Source organism: Ochotona princeps, chromosome 17 (genome assembly GCF_030435755.1).
Source record: "Ochotona princeps isolate mOchPri1 chromosome 17, mOchPri1.hap1, whole genome shotgun sequence".
Lineage (NCBI taxonomy): Eukaryota > Metazoa > Chordata > Mammalia > Lagomorpha > Ochotonidae > Ochotona > Ochotona princeps.
Window position 1 is genome coordinate 13,910,197 of NC_080848.1, and position 21,812 is coordinate 13,932,008.

Consider the following 21,812-nt stretch of genomic DNA (forward strand, 5'->3'; position numbering starts at 1 on the left):
GGCTCTTGTCCCCAAGGTGGTGGGTCCACCCTGGGCCATGCAGGCCCGTGCTCAGGCTGTGCAGGCAGGACCCAGTGTAGGTGGCCAGGAGGCTCTTGGAGCTTGGAACAGGGTCAGGAGATTTGGCTTGGGAAGGGCAGCCAGAGTGCAGTGGAGTGGGGGTCAGCGGGCTGGCCGCTAGGCCCCAGTGTCATCATTCACTGCCATGGGCTGCTCATGCATGGATGAGGTAACCTTCCAGAGAGAGGAAGGGGTTCTGTGGCCTCCTGCTGAAACATGACCTGCAGGAAGGTGGTGCCCAGCCCGGTGAGCCCAAGCAAGCCTGTGGGAGGATGGCTTGTCATGACACCATGCAAGTTCTTTAAAAAAAGATTTTGTTTGAAAAGCAGAATTACAGAGAAGGAGAGATCTTCCATCCACTGGTTACCCCCTTGAAATGGCCATAGCAGCCAGAACTGGGCTCATCTGAAGCTAGGAGCTCAGAGGTGCATCCTTCTTGCCTGGGGCGAAGACCTTGGAGCTGGCCCTTCCCTGCTCTCCTCTGTGCCTGTCCCTGGCCCCCAGCCTAGCTCCTCACACAGGTTAGGCCGGGTCTTGGTGGGCAGCAGTCTGGGCTCAGCGTGGCTCTGCTTTTATATCTGGCTGACCTTCACCTTGGGGAACCTTGGTTTCTTCTCTGTAAAATGGGGCTCCTGAGGCCGCCGTGAGGATGAAAGGGCGGAGCACAGGAGGCCGGCGCGGGTTGGCGTCTTCACAGTGAGTAAGCCGTGCGTGTTGCCATCATTAAGCTCTTTTATTGTCGGTGCCGCTGCTCCTCCCAGCCCCATGCCCCCGCACGGCCCCCGCCTTCCTCCCCGTGGCTCTGTGAACTGTCGCTCCTCAGGACACACCCCGGACACCACGTGGTCCTCTTGCTACAGCCTCACTTCAACCCCAGCTGAGCCACTGGGCACACCCCGAGGGATACCTGTGGGCAGGACCAGGTGTACACCATGTCTGTACTCCCTCCTGCCTGGCATGGGGCACACAGAAGCCCTCAGGTGAACGGAGCCTGCAGGCAGCTGGCCACCAGCTGGGCTTAGGTCCAGGCCTGATTTCTTCCCCTCTGGGAGGCCCCACAGCCAGAAACACTCACAGGGCTGGCCTGGTGTAGTATTTTTTGGAGTCTCAGGTACATCTTTGAGTGCATCTGTCTTGTGTTCCAGCGAAGGTCGGCTCGTGCTGTCCCCCACGACCTGCCATCCCTCCCAGAGCCACTGCCCTCACCGTGGGCACCGTAGCAGCCGTAGCAGCTCAGATCCTGCCGGGGGCTTGGCCAATGAGTCAGCCTCCTTCCCACACAAGCTCAAGTCCAGGCTCAGGCCAGATCTGTGTGACTGCGTTTCCTTGCCTGTGTGATCTCCCGGCCGGGGCCCAGCCCCAAGCGTCTGGCCTGTGTGCTGGGAGGTGGCCAGGCGGGGTGGGGAGAGAGATCGAGAGAGTGAGCGTGAGTGAGCTCTGGGCTTGAACCAGCTCTCATGGGGGTTCTCCACTGTGCTGCTTCATAGCACCTACACTTGACCAACTGACAGAGCCCTCGGCACATGGGTTCTGTCCCTTCCTGCAGAAAGGCCCATACTCGGGGAGAGCCAGGCATCTGCACAGCATGTGGGTTTGCTCTGAGGCGGGAACCTATGTGATGACAGAGGCAGTAAGCAGGCACTGGGAAGGAGTCGAGTGACTCCCAGGCTGTGGGGACTGGTAGTCTAAGCTGTGTCCTGCTTGGCCACTGTGCTCATGAAGGGCTGCTGTTCTCTGGGAGGAAAGGCAGAGGCCAATCAGCTGCAGTGCCATTGGGAGCTTTTAGTCAGTGTCTCTGGGACTGGGCTGTGCAGCTTAGATGCGAGTGTTGACGGTAGCTGGGGCCCTGGTGGTTTGGGCCTGTTGGATGTGGTGAACAGGTCGGTGTGGCTGAGGGTTCTGAGAGGCTAAGGGGTGGGTGTCTGTGTCCATCCCACTAGGAGTCTGAGAGAGGGAGTGATGGTGTGCCGGGGACAGGCCTGGCCAGCACTCCCCGGGACCAGCTGCTCTCCTGCACACCAGTAAGGATCTGTAATTACACCCTGCCTGACCCACAGCCAGGAGCAACCTTAGGGGATGCTGCTGCTGCCTGGCATGACCCCTCCCTGCGAAATCCTGCCCCCCTCACCCTGCACGTCCTACACATGGATGCCCATTGCATCTTGAATTTTGCACATTGGCTCCCTGATGTTAAACTGCTGGGTTTTCCAGGTCAGAATGCCTTGACTGTGGGCTCTTCCTTCTGCTCTCTGCTGGCATTTGTGGCATCAGATAGCCTGGGGTCTTTCGTGAATTGTTTTGCTCGCTCTGTGTGAGGTTTCTGTGATGGAGGTGGCTGCTGTCTGGGCTGGAGCCTCATGTTCAGGGTTGCGTACTAGTCCGTCATCTGCACAGGCCCCTGCTGTCACTTGGTCTGCTGTCCTGGGAGCCATGTGTCGCGGTACACATGGGGCTTTATGCCAGCGAGCGTTCTGATGTGCAAATTGGTGCTCAGCTGTTTTCCAAGTCCTGCCTTTGAGGGTCCCTGCTGCCCAGCCTGGGGCAAGCATGCTGCAGTGGGCAGCGCTTGTTGGCCTTCACCAGCCAGCTCAAGGCACCTCCCTCCACCCACTCCTGGCTTCTGCCCACCCTGGGAGGGGTTGCCACAGCACCACATGGGGTCTGTTCCTTACCCAATGGTCTCTTCCAAGGGGGGCTGCTGTGCTACCTGCTGTGCCCGCTTCTTGGTGCTCACTGGAATCCTGCCACTCACAGGGCCTACTGGAAGGGAGGAGATCCCCACTTCCCTCTCCTTAGCTCCTTCTCCAATAGTTTTTAACCCCAAGGCTCTTTTCTCTCTGGAGGTCAGCCATTACCTCCCTTCAGAAAGTGCCACTGAGGAGGTTCCTCCTCTGTCCCTTCATTTTTTTTTTTTTTGCGGCTCTTTGTGCCTTGAAGCTTGTTTCTCTTAGCGACCAGGCTGCAATTCCTGAGGTTTGTTTCCTGGGTGGGAGGCATGAATGAATGAGAGCATGCCTGAATGAATGAATGCAGGCCTTGGCCCATCAGGTGACCGTCCCCAGGGCTGTGTCCTCTCTCCTGTGACACAGTTCCAGGGGCTGATCTCTATCTGGGCTTGAATGCTCTCTGTGGCATTTCTACCAGGCCCAGCGCAGCACCCCAGTTGAAAGCATCTGTCACCTGCAGGGCGGGGAGTCATGCTGGCTCTTGCATCCCATGGGTGTGGGGTCAGCCCCCAGCTGCTGGGCGGATTGCTCACTGCTCTCCTTCCTGGGGAGGGAGGAGCCCTGGGGTTGGGTCTGCAGGTTCTGAGCCAGAGCAGAGGTGCCCCCAGAGACCTGGGAGGTTGTGGCCAATCCCTGCCTGATCTGTATAGCAGTAACGATAACCTTAAAATGAGTTACTATGTGGAAAGCATATGGAGCAGGCATCATTGGGCTTCATTAACTCTGTAGCAAAAGCTTTTTGTGTGCACCTACTGCATGTCAGGGACTGTGACAAAAGCCTTCTGCATGCTGCTCATGCCTCCTCTCTGTGGCCTCTTCAGAGTAGGTGATGTTTGCCCGTTTCCAATTGGGGGTGGAGTGGGATGGGGATCCCGCCCTCAGGAATGTAGCAGGGAGCCATGGTGTTGGGACTGGAGCCTGGGCAGCAGTGATTGCATCCATTACTTCACTGACAATCAGGGTATCTGTAAGTTCTGAAACTACTTGTGCCCCTCCAAATGGAACCCCGGGCACTTCCTGGGTGGTTTTTATGTACGTGTGTGTGTGTGTGTGAGAGAGAGAGAGAGAGAGAGACAGAGAGAGAGAAAGAGAGAGAGAAGCTGCTGGAGCCCACAGCATCTTCATGATGGGTAACCCAGGAAGACTAAGCTGCTGAGGAAGGTATTCTGCATTCTGAGACCACCTGTGAGCCAGCAATGCCACAGCGCCGGCAAGGGCCACTCAGGGTCACGGCCTCAGCCTCTCCTGCAGGACCACTGGTACCAGGAAACGCTGGCAGGCAGGACACCTGTGGGCACTTGGACCCAGGTAGGTGCTCTGGGTTGGAGAAAGGAAAATTCCTCAGGGTTAGAGCCACAGTCAAGGCTGTTGCCTAGGGCGCCCACAGCTGACTTTGGAGGAGAACACGCTAGAATCCCTTTGCCCGTAGGCCAGCTGGCCTTGACCCTGTCAGAGAGAAACCCCTGCAAGTCATGGGCTCTTCTTTCCACATTGTCCCCTCTTCCGGCCACAAAGTAGGCAGGCTCATGGAGGCCTGGGCAGAGGGGCTGAACAGGTTGGCATGAGGTCGGAATCTAGTACGTGCATGCCAGAAGGTATGGGAATGGATTCCTGACAAGGGCAGGATGCTTTCTAGGCCCAAATACGGGACACAAGGGCCATGCTGAAGGCCCCCCGAGAGCCAAGGGGACACAAGGGGGCAGGATTTTGCCACTGTGTTAGGTGGCAGAGTGGCTCCAACTGTGAGCCTTCCCGGGTAACAGGGGGTGTCCCCCACACAGACTCTGAATACCACAAAGACCCAAGTCCTACCTTGCAGCCAGCCAAAGCTTTTGGCGGCTTCACCCAGGGCGATGGCCTCAGCTTCGAGCCCTGTGGGATTTGGCCTCTAGTTGTGGGGCCCCAAGGTTGCCCTTAGCTCTGACAGGTTGTGCCAGAGGTTTCTGGGACCTCAGCCCTGGCCTCGTTCCTGCTGAGTTGTAGGGTCTGTGGTTTCGTCCAAGCCTCCAACAAATGCTCTTGTTTGGTCCTCTGCGCCTCACCAGCCTCCTGGTCTCCACTGGGACAGTTGCCAACTACACGTCTCCTCTCCTGTGACAGTCCCAGCTGTCCCCCTCTCACACCCTACTTGCTGCTGCCCACCCCAGTGGGTGCTGGGCAAGCACTCTCCACAGGAATCTGCTGGCCATCTTCAGAGGAGGAGGTTGGGGCCTTGTGGCCAAATGGCAGGGAGTGGGGACATGGGCTGAGGCTCTGTCTCTGCAGCCTCAGTTTCCCTGTTTGTGCCTTGGGGATGGTGTCCCCATCCCAGGCCTGCTGCCATGAGGGGACGTGCTCTGCAGTGGGCGTCACTGTGAGCCACGTGGTCCACCCTGGCCTCCTGGGGGGCCTTGGACCCATATCTGTCTGTGCAAGCTGGGCTAAGTCACAGGGGGCAGGTCTTGTTAGCTCCCCCCCCCCGCCACCTGCCACCTAGAGTCCTCCTGAGTTCATGGGTCCTACTCACCCACAGGGCCCTTGGGCCCCTAACCCCCAGGAATGCCTGGTCTGAGATACACACATGAACCTTGGGTATGATGGGGCCGTGTAAACATTCAAAGGGAAGATCAATAGGCCAGGGCCTCAGCCTGTGCATTTACAGGGCTGTTAATTCACTGAGCAGCCTGAGTGACTGGACAGACCTGAGTCTTACCTTTCCTCCCCTGCCCCGCCCCCACCTCTGCCAGCCTCCTCGATCTCCTGCCGTTTCCTGGCGCTGTGACCTTGGACAAGCTACCTGGCCTCTCTGAGCCCAGGTCCCCCTGCCATCTGTCCCATGGGACCCAGAATGGCTTGATTGGGTCCTCAGGCAGAGGAAGCGATGTGGTCTGTGGCAAGTGCATTCTGCAGCCCCTGGCACACTCAGTGCCTGCTGGTCCCTGCCAGCTGTTCCTGTGGGCACCAGCCTGGGTGCCCCAGAAAGCAGGTGCCCCAACTACCGTACTTACAGTAGGACTCAGTCTTTCCTCATGTTATTAGGCAGCTTGGACCCATTTATTATCTTAATCACCACTGGGTATGCACCTGTAAAAGTGCGCCCCATCATTTCCTTTACAGCTCAGCGTGTCCCCACAAAGGGGCCCCCTTGCCTCATCTCCCCTGTATTTTGTGGGCTTCTGACCAGTCTGTGGTGACTCATCCCGGGTCACTCTCGAGGGGACTCCAGCCAATCTGCACTGCCCTTCTTGTGTTGCTTGAGCAAACATCACTAGGAGAAATGGTGGGCGCTAGAATTTTCCATGGTTGCTCTTGGCAAGTGTGAGCAAGGGACTTTTTTCTGCACAACATGGGTATCTCTAGCTCACACGTCTCTCTCCGCCTCAGGAGACTGAAGGGACTAGAAGTGGCTCGTGGCACCCATGTTCAGAGCGGTGGGCTGGTGGGCTGGCTCAGTGAGCCCAATGTGTGTAGAGGAGGAAGAAGGTGTGAGGTGAAGGTCTCCAGGAGGTGGCAAATGGACAGGGAGCTCTACAGTGTAGCTGATCATTTCTCATGTGGGCAGAGGGACAGGCCAGGTCCTGACCAAGAAAAGAAAAATATCTTACAGCCCCTGACCAGGAGACATGTATAGCCCCAGGGGGAGAAAGGGCTAGAGGCCCTGGGTCCCAGTGTGTGGCCCTGTGAGCCTCTGCAGAGAGCTTCAGTGACAGGCATTGATACGCGAACACACGTCCCATGCACACATGCACACACCTGCCAGGCTGAGAAAGCCCATTGTAGCAGGTGGCGGGGCAGCAAGCCGTGCAGTGCAGAGTTGCAAAGCCTACATCTCATGTCGGAACGCAGGCTTGAATCCTGGATGCTCGGCTTCTGCTCCAACTTCTTGCTGACAGGCCTGGCAAAGCATCTGCCACACAGGAGCTGGGGTCGCCCAAGCCCATAGGGGAGACCAGTCTGGAGCTCTTGGCTCCTGGCTCCCCTATCAAGGTCCAGCCCTGGCTGTTGCAGGTATGTGGAGAGTGGACCAGTGGAAGGAAGCTCTTTGTATCTCTCTCACCTTTCTTCATGAGTTTGCTTTTCACAAAAGTAAATAGCTAAGTCTTAGGAAAAAAAAGAAAACTCAACTGGGAGGGCGGAGGAAGGGAAACGAGCAGGAACCCAGAGGAGAGGAGATGGAGGCCAGCTGGGCTGCGGGCTGGGGGGACGCGGAAGCGTTACAGCGACAGGCATTATCTCCCTGGTTATCTTTTTGTTCACGAGGTCTGTGTGTGCGTGAGTGAGGTCTGTGTGTGTCTGTGAGCGAGGGCCGCGTGAGCCAGGCATGCCCCGACACCTTTCACTGCCTGCCGCAGATGTGTTGGGCTGCCAGGGGAGGGCGGGGGCAGAGGGCGCGACAGGAGACAGTGCCAGGGGCTGGGGAACAGGAAGGCGGAGCTTGACCCTTTGGCGAGGTCCAGGCTGGGGGGTCAGAGAAAGGGGCTTCCGGGATGAGGCGCAGGACGCAGACCCAGGGGGCGGCGTGGGCAGGTCCTCTCCCTTCGCCTGTGGCCTGCGGCGGTGTTTCTCAACTTGCTCCTTATAACAGAAGGAGTGCTGACGCCAAGGAAGGAGTGCTTGTCCAGGCCCCCTTGTGCCCCGGTCAGCAGGGCTGCGATGTAGGGGTGTCCAAACCCGCGCTGGGGGTCGAAGCTCCGAAAAGCCGTGGACCAAGCTGCTGCGGGACTAGGAGTCCCGAGGGAGCGGCTGAGGCAGCTAAGCGCTTTGAACTTGGGTAAACAGAGTGGGGAAGTCCAGGTGCCAGCAGCGCCTAGGGGGGACTCTGGCGCAAGGAAGACCTCCTGGGGATAAGGGGGAAATACCCACCTGTAAAGGCGTGGGCGGGGCGCAGGACGAAGCCCCAGGCGCCCAGCGTGACCTCGGAGCTGTAGTAGCCGCTGCAGGCACGCACCTGCCGGTGCCATGGCAGCAGGGAAGCCGCTTCTATCTCCCCTGTGACCTGGTCCAGGGTTGAAGCCCCCTCTCCCTTCAGGAAAGCAGATAAAGTAGAGTGAAGACGTGGAATCGTGTAGAACGTTTCCCCATAATTTCCCCTGTATTTTGTGTTCTCTGCCACTCCGCCCACATGTGCAGTGTGGTTTGCTTTGGCTGACAGATTTCCAAGTAACTCGGTCTTTGTGACCTGCTCTTGCAGAGTGTACGGATGGTGCCTGATCACATACCGCGATCGCATCAGGCCCTTCCCAAATCTTTTCAAAACAAGATTTCTTTTTTTATCAGAAAGGTAGATTTACAGAGAGAGGGAGAGACAGAGAGATCTTCCATTGGCTGATTCATCCCACAAATGGCCGCAATGACCAGAGCTGAGCTGGTTGGAAGTTGGGAGCCAGGAGCTTCTTTCAGGTCTCCTGTGTGAGTGCAGAGTTCAAAAACAGAGCTGTACCGAAGTGGAGCAGCTGGTACTCAGGCGCCCATATGGAATGCTTACTGAGCCCCTGTGCCAGCCCCAATTTACTAATTTACCAAATCTTAATGATTGCTCATTACCTTCCTTCCTTATTTGAAAGGCAAAGTTATGGATTGGTGGGATGGGAGCTGTGGGGGAGAGAGATTTTTCAATGCACTGGTTCACTCCCTAGATGGCCACAAGGGCTCTGGCTGGGCTGGCCAAAGCCAAAAAGGCAGGAACTTCCTCCGGGTCTCCCACATGGATCCAGGGGCCCAAGGACCTGAGCCATCCTCTGCTGCTTTCCCAGGCACACTAGCAGGGAGCTGGATCAAAGTGGAGCAGTCAGGACTCATGTGTTCATTTGGTATGCCTGTGTTGCCTTTGGCAGCTTAATGCTAACCCCAAGGCTAGCATTTTTCAAACTAGCTTTCTGGTTATCTGACATTTAGGTTTCAATTTATTTTCATCTATAGCATTGCTGTCTGGGTCCAATGTTTGAAAAACTGGCATAGATTTTTTTGAGTCATCTAAACTTGCAGTCTTGAGGAAGGGGCCGCCACCTTCTGATGCGTCCTGTGGTTTCCTCTCTGTCAGTCATACTCCCCCCACAGCCCATAGTCACCCATCCACGCTGGCTTTGGCCAAGGACTTGGCAGACAGCTTGGATCCTCCATGTTGTGCCATCTCCTGCTGCCACGCTGTTGGAGAAGGCTTTAGCAATCCAGGTTCCTAGATTCCAAGGTGACCTGGTCCAGCAGACCTGGGTGTTTTCCAACACGCCAAGTGGTCTGACTGGCATGGCACACAGCCTCCTACCTCTTCTCCCCAAGCTCCTCCTTATCCCCCCTCCCTCGCCCCACCCCAGCAGCCAGAAGGTCAGGGGAGCAGGTGAGGTGGGAAGATGCTTAAGGACTCAGGCTGGGTAGACATTGCTATCTGTTGCTGGCCTCCAGTGCCCGCAGCAAGGAAGATGGGTTGCCTTGGGCAGGCTCAGCAGGGAGTTCTTGCTCATCTCTGCTCCCAGGCTCCTGCGTGGGGCCTGTCATCGTCTGCCCAGGAGCTGGGAACAACTCTTAGAGAGTGGCTTTCTGCATTCCTTGCTGGCTTCCTCTGAGACCCAGACAGCACACATATGGGCCTGGGGGCCAGCAGCTGAATGCAAGGGCCCGAGCAGCCCTCAGGATGTCGAGGAAGTGGTAACTGGTGGGGTCTAGGCTCATCAGTTGCAGATGCTCATCAGAGCAGGTGCTGGGCTCCAACGTGTAGATGAAGGAAGAGCTCACCTCCCACGTCTCAACTTTGGTGGGGAGATGGAGTCAGGGCCCCCACGAGTATGTTTGGGGCTCCCCTGAGCATGCCTGCATGTGCGAGAGCTGGGAAAACGACTGAGGGGAGGCGTGAGTGGCGACATGAAGAAACAATTCTGAAAGTGGATCTTGAACGACAAGTGGGCATCCGGAGTAAGAAAGAGATCTGGGTGGTTGTGCCCAGGGACCTGCAAGGTCTGAGTAAACTCCAGCCTGGAAACAGGCAGACTTGACTTCTTGGACCGAGTAAGCCCAGCCTCAAAGACTCTCATCTCCCATCTGTAAAATGGGAGGTTAAGCGGTAACTGACACTAGGGATGTTCTGAGGATCTGCGAGAATGTGGAACTGAGTGATGGGACTTTCCTGTGACTTAGGAGCTGGAGGGGTTGGGAAGGAGAAAAGCCCCACAGTGCCCATGTGGCTTAGGGAAAGCTTATAGCAGAGTTGGGTTGGATACACAGGGTGAAGGGTGGGGACAGGACACCCTGGGTGGACCCCACCCCCACCCCAGGTGGCAGCACTGGCCATTGTCCCCTGCACCCCACGGGCACCTCTGTGCCTGCAATACACTCATGGCATGTGGCATGAGAGGGACAGAGCTGGGAGGCAGAAGCCCTTCTGCACCCACTACCACCACCAAGTGGCAGGATGCCGGGCAAATCCCACCCCCTGTCTGGGCCTCAGCTTCCCTTGAGGCACTGGCCTAGGTGAGGTCCGAGGTCACACACAGCCTTGACATGTAGGACCACCATGTAGTATGCTAGCAGGGCCTGACTGGCAGCAGGATGCATCTGGGGCCTTCCGGGGTGCTCCTGTGTCCCTCCCACCTGCCACCAACTGGTGAGACGGAGGCCACAGACCTCCCCTCCACACAGACATTTATTCTTGGGGTCTTTACTGAATGCCTGTCCAGCCGACCCCAGTGAACACCCCCAGAGACCCTTCTGGAATATTCTGTGTCTGCTGTGATCCCAGACAGGCTCTTGAGCCCCGGTGGCCTCATATGTGACACCCAGAACAGAGTGAACCCCTGCAGGTCTGCAGGTGGAGGCTGGGCTGGGCTCCGCTGATGGGGTGTGAGCGGCTTGGCACAGCTGAAAACATGTTGGGGCTATCAGCATGTGAGCTTAGTGGCTGTGCCTGCTTGGGTCACCTGTAAGTGCTGTCAGCCTGTGCATTTGGTCTCTTTGGTGGCAGGAGACAGAGGGCTGCGGCCTTATCTCTCAGGGCAGCCAGCTGAGCCCGGGCCCTACCCCTGCCTTTGTGAGCCAGAGCAGAATCATGCTGAGCCAGTGCCTTGGCTGCAGGGATGCCTGGGGCAGTGGGTGCCCGCTGGGCCAGCCAAGTCCTGAGGAGGGCCAGGCTGCAGAAGCCCCTCCCTCCTGCCTTCCTCAGCCCCCACTCCCTCCCCTCGCACCTCGCATCCTCTACTCCCCACTTGATTTGGCTGAAGGGTGCAGCCCTGCTCCTTGCCCCTCCCTGCTCCACCCTACAGGCTCCTTTGCCTGTGAAATGTTGGAGGGGGGACTCTTCATGCTCGCAACACAACAAAAAACAGGTTTCAGTGTTTTACAGGTTTCAACATTTTTCAGGCCGCCTTGTCACATCTTATCAGATCAGTGGCAGCCGCAGGCCAGGCGCTTGGGAGCTGCTGGGGAGAACAGAAGCTGGAACATTCCAGCAGCCCAGGCTTGGCCCCGCCCTCCCCTCCCCCCTCCCCTTTCCTCTTCTTCCCAAAGAAGCTCCAGTGGGGCTCCCTGGGTGGAGGCAGGACCCTCACCTTGGCCCCTGGGAAGGTTGAAGGCAAGATGGGCGCTTGGCCTGGGAGGCACCCTTGACTTTGAACTTTCTTGGGGTGTTTCTGGGCTCTTAGAGGCCCCTGGCAGTGGTAACCCCACCTCTGGCAGAGCCCCCCCCCCCCCTGCCAGGGAGCCCAAGGGCAAGGTTGGCTTCACCCAGAGAAGGTCAGTGGACTGAGCTGTGTTTGAGGGCTCAAGGATTGAGAAGATGAAAGGCTCCTCTCCCCGGCCCTGGCCTTCCCTCTCCACCTGCCCTGGTCTTCAGGGCTCGGGCAGAGAAAAGCAAAGCCTTCATACTTTGTATTTCTTTGTGTGCAGGGTTTTATGTGTGGGTTTCATGGGCCCCCATTTTCTGTTCAACCATACTCAGAGGGGCTCCATGTGAAAGGGTTGACCGAAGTTGGGAGGGCCAGAGTTCATCCCTGGGCATCTGAGAGGAGTCCTTCTTCCTCAGAGTGGGTCGGGGAGGAGGGGGCTGGGAAGTGTGGACAAGGGATTTTGTGGGAGAGCGTGAGGTGTGGACTGAAGTTTGGGGTGCATCCAGCACTCTCTTCTCTGGTGTTGGGGTGAGAGGAGGGAGAAGGCGTGGAGTGACAGGAGAGAAGGCGCCTCCAGGGGCTCCATGCGTACACGCTGGCTGTGCACCTGCCTTGCCCTGGGACCTCCTGGGAGCACTGGAGCCAGGCCCAGGCTCCAGCCACCTGTCTCTGAGGTTCTGGCCCCATGGAAGTTTGCTGAGGCTGGCTCCCTGGACTTTCACGTCTGCCTGAGGCCTCCCTCCCCTGGCATCCATGTGGCATCTGTTGCCACCGCTGCGAGGTTTCCGGCTACCACAGCCCCTCCCGGTGCCACAGGGAGAAATGGAGCCTGAAGCGTCGCCTACTCTTGGCTCCTGCACAGAGATGGCCACACCTCAAGTCTGCTCCCCCTCTTCCTCTGGGCTCTAGTTCTGCCCTTCCAACTACGCTGGACTGGCAGGCCTGAGAGTCCCCTGTGGTCAGCTATCATCAGGCTCCTCCTGCCTCCCCAGGATCTTGTCCTCACTGTCCTGCCTTCGTCCCCTTTCGCATGTGACCGACAGGTCAGGCATCCTCAGCCCAGCTCTGCGAGTCCCGGCGGGGGCTACTTTGGCCAAAATGAAACCTAACACAGGGCCTCCTCCTGATGCCTTTCTGCCCTGCAGCTCTGTGTGGCCTAGTCCTCACTGGGCCGGGGGAGGGGGGAGCAGCTGCAGTCCCCATGGTTCCCTGCCCCCCTGGCTCTGCTAGAGGGGTCCTCCAGCCATCGTCCTGCAGCCAAGCAGCCCAACAAAGGGCCTGGCGCTCTGCCACATTGCCCAGCAGTGAGTGTTCCATGAACAGGCAGGGAACATGTTTGTTCTGCAAGGGAGCACTCGCACCTGCTCCTTCAGGACCTGCCCTCTATCTCCTCTGCGCCCTGTGGCCCTCATGGGGCCATGGCAGCCTATGAGCAATAGGGATGGACTCCAGCTAGAGAAAGCCCCACAGGAGCCCTGAGGCCTCCGTGGGCTTGGTGGCTCCTGTGTTGAGTCTGGTGCCCACCTCCCCTGCCCTACCCAAATATAAGCAGGAGACCCAGGGAGCAGACTCCTGCCTGTGTGTGGTGAGGGTTGGAGCTAGTGACAGATGGGAAGGGCCCCAACAACACCCTGGCATGGTGAAGGACATCCATGGGTGGATCCTCCTCTGACCCTGACCCCACATTGGGAAGGGCGTGGGTCAGATGGTACTGGTGGACAGGGTCCCTCCCAGCGTGAGTTGCCCTGACCCAGGGCCTGTGGCCTTCCCACCTCAGGGCCCGTGATTGTCTCCTTACTTGGGTGCCAATTTCTTGGATACTACAGGGGTTAGGAAGTCAGGATGCACCAGGCCCAGTCCCTTCCCTGCCCCCGCTAGGCACATATGCCCTTGGACTTGCTGGGCTCCCCACCTGCCATCCACAAACCCTGAATGAGCCGTTGATCAGACGGGGAAAGTGGTTATCTTGAGCACCAAGGCTGCCAATTGGCTTTTCACTTCCTGCTCCTTTCCCAAGCTTTGCCCTCTGTCTCAGAAGTTTCCATCTTGCCTCAGGCCAGGGTGGAGCCCCTGTGGACCCAGGAACAGGTTGGGCCTCTGTCCAGTACTGCCCAGGAGCCAGCAGGTGGAGCACCTAGCCCTGGGCTGCGGTGGCTTTTACAGAAACCCAGCACAGTTTCTGCGTAAGAGCAGAGAGCCAGACCACACGAGGGCCTCCCCTCCTTCTCCCTCTCAGCACCTGCTCTGCCTTAGTCCCCAGTGCTTGATGGCTTTGGGGCTGGCAGAGACAGGCCTCGCCATGGGGCAAGTGAGGCTGGGAGCCCCTCAGCTGCAGGAAAGCACGCTGGGGCTTGGGTAGGGAGCTACCTGGAGTCTAAGGCCTGGACCTGATGCCCTTGGTCACCCCCACAGAGGAACAAGACAGACTGACCCACTCTTCCTCTCCTTCCTACCATACCCAGCTCTGAGAAGCTTCTGGGTCAGGGTTCCATGTCAGAGGTTGGGCGGGGGGGCAGGGACGTGCAGGGGTAGGTAGAGCTAATGACCCGTGTGCACCCAGGGCTCTCCTCCCCCTTGGCTGCCAGCGTAGGGGGCGCACGGGCTGAGTAGGCTGCCCTGTGTGGTGTCCCTCTGTATATTATGTGAAGAACTTGGCACCAGGCCAACCTGAAGTTGGGCCACACATTCTGTGTCCACCTTGTGCTCCCCATGCAGGGCCACCCCAGATTCCTGGCCACTAAAGGCCTTGTTGGGGTCATAGTGCACAGCTGAGATAGGAGGAGGGGTTGTGAGCTATGTGACAGGGTGAAGACTGGCCTGTTTACCAAAGAGGTCAGTGTCAAGGTCTCCAGCAGGCACCTGCTACCCAGCTGCCTGTGTCTGTCCTGAGCCCAGCTGGGCAGTGGGTGGTCGATGGGCTGTCCACACGGGGAGGTGGCCAGGGCAGGGTTGGAACAGGAGCTGGATATTAATAGCCCCTGGCAGGCCCTGGCCCGCCCCCTCACCAGCTGCCGGGACCAGGCAGGTCCCTACCTCCTCAGGAGCAGGACCATCATCTTAGATCCTAAAAGGGGTGTCTGCCTCTGCGGAACTGAGGCGTCTTGTCCTGTGTGTGGGTGTGGCCGCCGGATGCTGGGCTGTGGCTTCCCATGGGACCCGATGCGAAGCCACCACGGACCTGGGCCATGCTGGGGTGGGGGGCGTGGGGGCAGGAGGTTGGGAAGTGAGAGCGCCTGATCCTTGGGGAACTTCCATTTCCGGTTGTGCATTCCAGAGGTGCTGGGACCACATGCGTGGCACTCTAACAGGCCCAGGGAGAACTTGAGAGGGAGGCTGGGTACCTTCTGCCAGGAGCCTGTGGGAGTCTTTAGAATGGGGGGGTGAGCTAGGTATGGGGTTGTAAAGGACAGGTAAGGGGACTGCCTGAGCTTGGGCAGTGGGGAGGTGTGACCCTATGACCCTGCCCTGTAACCCTATGACCCCACCAGGCTGCAGGCCATCAGCAGCCAAGGAGCACACAGTCAAGGTCACTGGCCCTGTGCTGCAAAGAACAGAGGAGTAGGTGGCTCTCTGGGCTGCCTTCCTTAGCATGGTGTGGACCCTAGAGGCAGGGTGGGTGGCGGGCCAACTGGACGAGTCTGTGATGGGGGCAGCTTGAGGCCTGGGTGCTGTGCTGGCAGGAGGGATCAGGGGCTCTCAGAGTAGCTATGGTTCTTCCAGGCTAGGGGTGCAGGAGTGAGCCAGTGACAAGGCAAGGCATTAGAGGAGAGGAGAGGGGGCTAGGGGGACAAAGCACGGCCACCCCCCTGGGCAGCGCTTACAGTGTGCCAGGCCACAGGCTCTGCTGGTGACTTCTGCTCTGTGGCATCAATTATACAGGGGGAACACCTGAGGCACGCAGCACTAGGGGAATCATTGAGATTGGCAACCTGGAGCTGGCGAGGGGGCAGTCTGTGACACAGGGCACCCTTGCTGCTCTCTGGCTCCCAAGGATACAGCTGCTTAGAGGGACTGGCTGGTGATGCATGGGACCACGCCGTGCCCTGTGCTCTGCCATGTGTCTCCTAGGTCTCCCGCTGTAGGGACTGCATCTTGGTATTACAGCAGCTAGAAGGAAGGGAGAGCACCTGCAGCCAGCTGGAGAGGTCCCAGCCCTCAGGAGTGTGAGAAGGCAGTGTGGTTCAGTAGTCTGGGGGAGGGGAGGGTGCCTGCTGGGCGACCCACTTTCCCTCCTCCTCTTGCCCATCTGTAGATGGTACCACCCAAGCTCCCAGGACTGGTTCTCTGAGGCCAGGGAGAACCCTGGCTGGTACATACCTAGCTCCCTCTGAGCAGCCGCAGCCGGGGCCACGTCTCCTTGCCTGGGTTAGCAGTTGCACTGCTACCTGTGAGCACTGACCACAAGTGGCGCCCATGAGGTTCTGGCACATTGTGGGAGCAGACAAGCAGCTGATGTCCAGCTCATCCCCATGTGGACCCTGAAGGCTTGCCTCTGTGACCTTTCATCTTGATGGTCACTCTGCCCTTGGCCAGTGCAGAATTGAGGAGGAGGAGCTGGGCTGCTTTTCCCTTCCTGCGGGCAGCCTCCCTCTTGGGGCTGACCACTTTGGGTCTTGTGGTTCACTGAAACCTGTAGATCATTTTCTCAGCTAGAAGAATTCAGACTCTAATCTCTGTTGAGAGAACAGGTGACATTCTAGAAATTTCTGGGAACTTCTGCAACTCTACAGATGGCTGCGGAGCTCTGGTGGACGAGGACTTGGGGTGGTGAACACAACGGTGTGTGTGTGTAAGCCCCCTCCCTGTAGGGAGTGAATGCTTCTGTGTTTTTTGAGCTGGGACTGGGGGTCCTTCCTCTGGGTTGGGGGTCCATCCCAGAAGCCTGGGTCTAGAGCTTGGGGTCCTGAATGGCATCTTTCAGTCCTAAGATCCTTTTCATGGCATTGCACTGCCCCCCCCAGGGCCAGTTTGGGAGCTCCTGCTGGTGCCCACTGGCTGTGGGCTGGGTGTGCCTGGTTGGAGACTGGTCCCTGTGACCAGGGTCCTGTGGGGTCCTGTGCACCCTCCTGGGGTGGGGACACAACAGCTACACTCAGGTGCAGAGGGCCCTTCCACCCACCCTCTCCTTGAGTGTGGGGGTTGACAGGAGGCTGGTGCTGGGCCACAGCCTGCTTGCCCATTGTGCCACTGCCCCGTCTTCCGCAGGTCCCTGGCCCTGGGCCAGCAGTACACGTCTCTGGGCTCACAGCCCCTGCTCTGCGGCTCCATCCCCGGCCTCGTCCCCAAACAACTACGCTTCTGCCGCAATTACATCGAGATCATGCCTAGTGTGGCTGAAGGTGTGAAGCTGGGCATCCAGGAGTGCCAACACCAGTTCCGGGGTCGCCGCTGGAACTGTACCACCATCCACGACAGCCTTGCCATCTTCGGGCCCGTCCTGGACAAAGGTACTCCAACCTCGGGGTCCTTCAACTGCAGTGCCCCCTGGCAGGGGGCCTCATGAGAGGTGATCTCTGCCCAGCCCCCAGGCCAACAGGACAGCACTTACATCTCCCTGGAGGGGCGGGGTCTGGGCAGCTTTGAGATGTGGGGATGGGGCAGTTGGGGGATGGGGAGTGTTGGTGGGACCCGAGATCTGAGCTGGTACCCAGGAGGCCACAGAGTTCCTTCCTGGCGGGCTCTGCGGGTGGCCAGGCCCCAGGCTTTGATGTGGACATTTGTCACTCCCTCCACCCCAAGGGTCTGTAAAGTGCTATGCAAATGTAGCTTTGGGGTTGGGGGAGGGCACTGTGGCTTTGCGTCCCTCTCCCCAGAAGAAAGCCCAAGAGCCCAGGAAGCTGCCTTGGGCCCAGGTCTTCCTGACCCAAGCCTGCACCTTGCAGCTTGGAGTCTGAACTGGGCCCCCAGTGACCGGAGCCACAGGATTTGACTTTGAACATAGGGTGGGGAGCAACTCCACCAAGGGCTGGTGGGTGAGCAGGACCCAGGGACCCCAACTAGGTTGGTCCACATGCCAGAATCCCAGCCTTGCCACTTTCGGAAGACTGGGAGCTGGGCCAGAGCTAGACAGAGTGCTAGACAGCCAGAAGGGCGGAAGATCCGACGGTCTTGCGGAGGGGTGGGTCGCAGGGCTGGTGGGGGAGAGGGGCGACCCCCCTTTACCTGAGCTCGGTGTACAGCACCTGTAGGACCTGCTGGGAAAATGTCCCTGGACAGGAGAGTTTGTGAATCCTTGCACGCTGACTCTGCGCTTCCCGGACCCAAGCTAATTATTTCTTGTTTACATAAAAGGTTTGGTCTCTAATTGGGGCCAAGTGGCGGCGGTTTGCATTTCAAACCCGATCGCGCCGCCGGGTCAGTCTCCCCACCTTCCGGCGCCCCACCTCGGGCCAGGTAATCCCTTGGCCCCGCGTCTAGACGCTCCCCCGGGGCCTCGCACTCTCCCGCACAGGCCCTCCCTGGATGACAAGAGGGCGGGTCTGGGCTAGGGACACCTGGGGGCGGGGAGGACTGGGGGGAAGGCCGTGGCCATCCGCGACCCTGGTGCCCAGAGCCTGGCCGGAGACCCGGGTTCGAGCCCAAGGGTCAGCCCTGGGCGTGCTCCGAGGCTCCGGGGAGCTGTGCCCAGTGCGCGCAGAGCCAGGCCCGGGCAGGGGCCCCAGGGGCGCCGAGGAGGGCGCGGGGGTCGGTGGCCGGAAGGGGAGAGGCCGCGGCCCGGCGGCTTGAAAGGGGTCGCAGTGCTGCCCCCCGCCGCGGACCCGGCCCCGCGCCCCCGCGGCCGCCGTGCCATTCACACGCCCTCTGCCACCGGGCGCGGTGCGGGGGCGGGGGGCGCCGCCTCCCTGGGGACAGCGCGGCCCGGCGCCGGGGCTGGGGGCGCGGCCCGGCCGCGGGAGCCGCCCGTTGCTACGCGGTGGCGGCCGGCGCGGCGGCCCGGGCGGCGGCCCGGGCGGCGGCCGCATTATGCGGGTAATGCGGTGTGACACCGCGCGAACAAAGGCGGATTGAGCGGCGCAGCGGGCCCCGCCGGACGGGGACCGGCACAGCGGGGCTGTCAGCGCCGCTCCCAGGCTAATCCTCGCCCCGCCCCCGCCGCCCCGGCGCTGGGAACCGAGTGGGGACCCGGGCCGGCCGGAAGCGTGGGGTGGCCGCCCTGGGAGCCCGCCCCAGACCCCTCTCGCCGGGCGCTTGGGGACCCCTAGGGATGCGCTCCGGGCCAGGGCTTCGCGGCCCGCACTCCCCGCCGTCCCCGGGGGTTTTTCTTTGCTGGGACCGCTGGATGAGCCGCCTGCCGACTGTCCACGTCTGGATCTGCAAAGTGGGCCTGGAACGCTGCCTTCTGTGTTACACCTGGGAGAGCGAGGAAGGTGCAGCCTCCCAACTCCCCGCGTCCGTGTCCGGATGTGGGACAGGAGGGTGGGTAGAGGTGGCAGGAGAAGAGGTGTTACCAGTGCGGTGAGGGAGGCCCAGCAGGGGAAGGCCTCCTCCCGTTGGCCCTGGCTGCAGACTGGGCTTCCCAGTCTGCAGAGTCCCTGCTCTCTCAGGCACAGGAGGGCAGACCCGGGGCGGGCCTGGCTGCCCTCCGTTCTCATGCCTGTCCGCTCCTAACAACCCCGCCCTCCTCAGCCAGACCCTAAGCTTTAGGTTGCACATCTGTAAAATGGGCATGCTCAACCGGACGCTGGAGAAGGCTGGAGGGGACCCTGGCTTCCCCCTCCGTCCTTGGGGCTGGTGAGCCCCGGGTCTCCTCTGCTGCACCCAACCCTGCCTTGCCTTGGTGTGTTTTTTCTTGGGGGGGGAGTATTGAGGCAGGACAGGGCCCGTTCAGGCCGGGTTCCTCAATGCTGGCTCTCACACTCTCCCCGCAGCCACCCGGGAATCGGCCTTCGTGCATGCCATCGCCTCCGCTGGCGTGGCCTTCGCCGTCACGCGCTCCTGTGCCGAGGGCACCTCCACCATCTGTGGCTGTGACTCGCACCATAAGGGGCCTCCTGGTGAAGGCTGGAAGTGGGGCGGCTGCAGTGAGGACGCCGACTTCGGGGTGCTTGTGTCCCGGGAGTTCGCAGATGCACGGGAGAACAGGCCTGATGCGCGTTCGGCCATGAACAAGCACAACAATGAGGCCGGCCGCACGGTGAGCTGCCAGAGACCACAGGGAGCCCTGCCTGGGCTGGCCGCACCCCTGCCCAGCCCTACTGCTCCCCCTGTTCCCTTTTCTGTTGGCTGGGCTTGGCCCCCAGCTGTACTCCCCAGTCCCCCCTTTGCCCCTTGCACTGTTCTGGCCTTGGCTGGGGATGCTGTGGCCACATCATGGGGCAAATGTTCCTTCCTCCCCTGTGCCCTCTGTGAAGTCCTGGGGACCCAGTTTTGAATTCAGCCTCCACTTTCTCCTGTAGTTTCTCATCCTTGGGCTGGCCATCATGCACCCAGCCTTAGCTTGTCCATCCGGTAGATGATGACAGCAATCTAGAACATACAAGAATGAATGTGATGTTGGCTGGTGTTTGGGATGTCATGTTTATTTATTGTTATTTGAAAGGCAGTTACAGGAAGACAGGAGGGAGAGAGAGCGAAATCTCCCCAGGTGGCAGCAATAGCCAGAGCTGGGCTGGTCTGAAACAGAAGTTCAACGCTGACATGATAGAGCAACTGACTAATCCTCCCCCCGCAAGCACCAGGATTCCATTTGCGCGCTGGTTCATGTCTCAGCTGCTGCATTTCACAACCAACTTGCTGCTTGTGGCCTGGGAAAGCAGTGGAGGACGGCCCAAAGCTTTGGGTCCCTGCATCCACATGGGAGACCCGCAAGAAGCTCCTGGCTCCTGGCTTCAGATCAGCTCAGCTCCAGCCACTGCGGCCACTTGGGGAGTGAATCAGCAGACAGAAGATCTTTCTTTCTGTCTCTCTTCTCTGTAAATATGTTTTTCTAATAAAAAAGAGAGCTTCTTCGGGTCTTAATTCCATTGCTTTCCCAGGTACATTAGCAGGGGGCTGGATAGGAGGAAGTGGAGCAGCTGGGCTGCTGGCACTTCAGGTGTGGTCTATGAAGCAGTGCCCACCCTGGTGCCTTCCCATTCTTTAGTCTCTGTTCAATTCCTGCTTGTTTTTTTTCCTGCCACAGAAGAGTGAAGAGTGCACGGGAAGGGGTGGCCGTGGCGGAGGGGGGTGTCTGGCCCTGTGGGGCCAGGGTAGAGGCCAACAGCATTTCCTCTCCCCCAGACCATCCTGGACCACATGCACCTCAAGTGTAAGTGCCATGGGCTGTCGGGCAGCTGCGAGGTGAAGACGTGCTGGTGGGCCCAGCCTGACTTCCGCGCCATCGGGGACTTCCTCAAGGACAAGTACGACAGCGCTTCGGAGATGGTGGTGGAGAAGCACCGGGAGTCCCGCGGCTGGGTGGAGACGCTGCGGGCCAAGTATGCACTCTTCAAGCCACCCACCGAGAGGGACCTGGTCTACTATGAGAACTCCCCAAACTTTTGCGAGCCCAACCCTGAGACGGGCTCCTTCGGCACCAGGGACCGGACTTGCAACGTCACCTCCCACGGCATTGACGGCTGTGACCTGCTGTGCTGCGGCCGTGGCCACAACACGAGGACGGAGAAGAGGAAGGAGAAGTGCCACTGCATCTTCCACTGGTGCTGCTACGTCAGCTGCCAGGAATGTGTCCGCATCTATGACGTGCACACCTGCAAGTAGGAAGCCAGGTAGGGTGCCATCCACCTCTCCACTCTCTCAGGTTCCCCAGTGCCTGCGGCTGCTGCCAGAACAGGGAGCCAGGATGTTCTGGCTCCCGTGGGAGTGGGTAGTAAAAGGGTGCCTGTGAGCACCCCTGAGTCCTCGTGTGAGGGGCCAGGTTGTGAACTGCATCCTATCTGGCCTGGCCACTGGCCTTGGCCCCTGCTCATCCATTGGAGCTGGCAGAGGGATGTTGAGGGCACTGCCAGCTGCCCTCTGGTCCCTGCCCTGTCCCCAGTTCCCTGGCGTCTCCCTTGTTTTTGCCTCAGTTTTCTCCCTGGAAAACGAGAGGCTTCCAATGCTTAAGACTGTAGGTCCAGAAGGTTCGAGCTTCCCCAGGGGTGGGGTCATTTGGCCTCCACTTTGAACTTCGAGGACAGGGTTCTGTGTAAGCGATAGCCTCCCTACCCTGGGGATCATGAGCTCTGGATCCTGACACATCTGAGGCCTGGGTGGCGCGGGGTGTGCGCTCCCATCCACGGCTTTATGACGGTGATGGGATGGGGCAGGTGGAGGGCTTCGGGTTTATAGTGGCTGCAATGAGTCATTAAGGGATCAAAGGCTGGGGGACTCCATTTCCAAGCTTCCCAGAGGTGGCTTGTGTGGGCAGCACAGGTGCCGGTGGTGGGTCAGCACTGACAAGGCCTGGGGTGCTGCTGTGCCTGCCCTGTCCCCCCTCCTAACTCCTGAAAAGGGGCCTGGCAAGGAGGGGGTGGGA

At 59.5% G+C, this 21,812-nt stretch overlaps 1 protein-coding gene across 1 annotated transcript in view; it reads left to right on the plus strand.

Moving 5' to 3' along the window:
• Window positions 1-21,812, plus strand: part of WNT3 (Wnt family member 3) — a 33,090-nt gene that overhangs the window by 9,562 nt on the left and 1,716 nt on the right. The window contains exons 2-4 of the mRNA XM_004597291.3: window positions 16,562-16,803; window positions 19,225-19,490; window positions 20,576-21,063. Coding sequence (XP_004597348.1) covers window positions 16,562-16,803; window positions 19,225-19,490; window positions 20,576-21,055 — 988 coding nt within the window. The 3' untranslated portion in view covers window positions 21,056-21,063. The remainder of the gene's footprint in view (window positions 1-16,561; window positions 16,804-19,224; window positions 19,491-20,575; window positions 21,064-21,812) is intronic.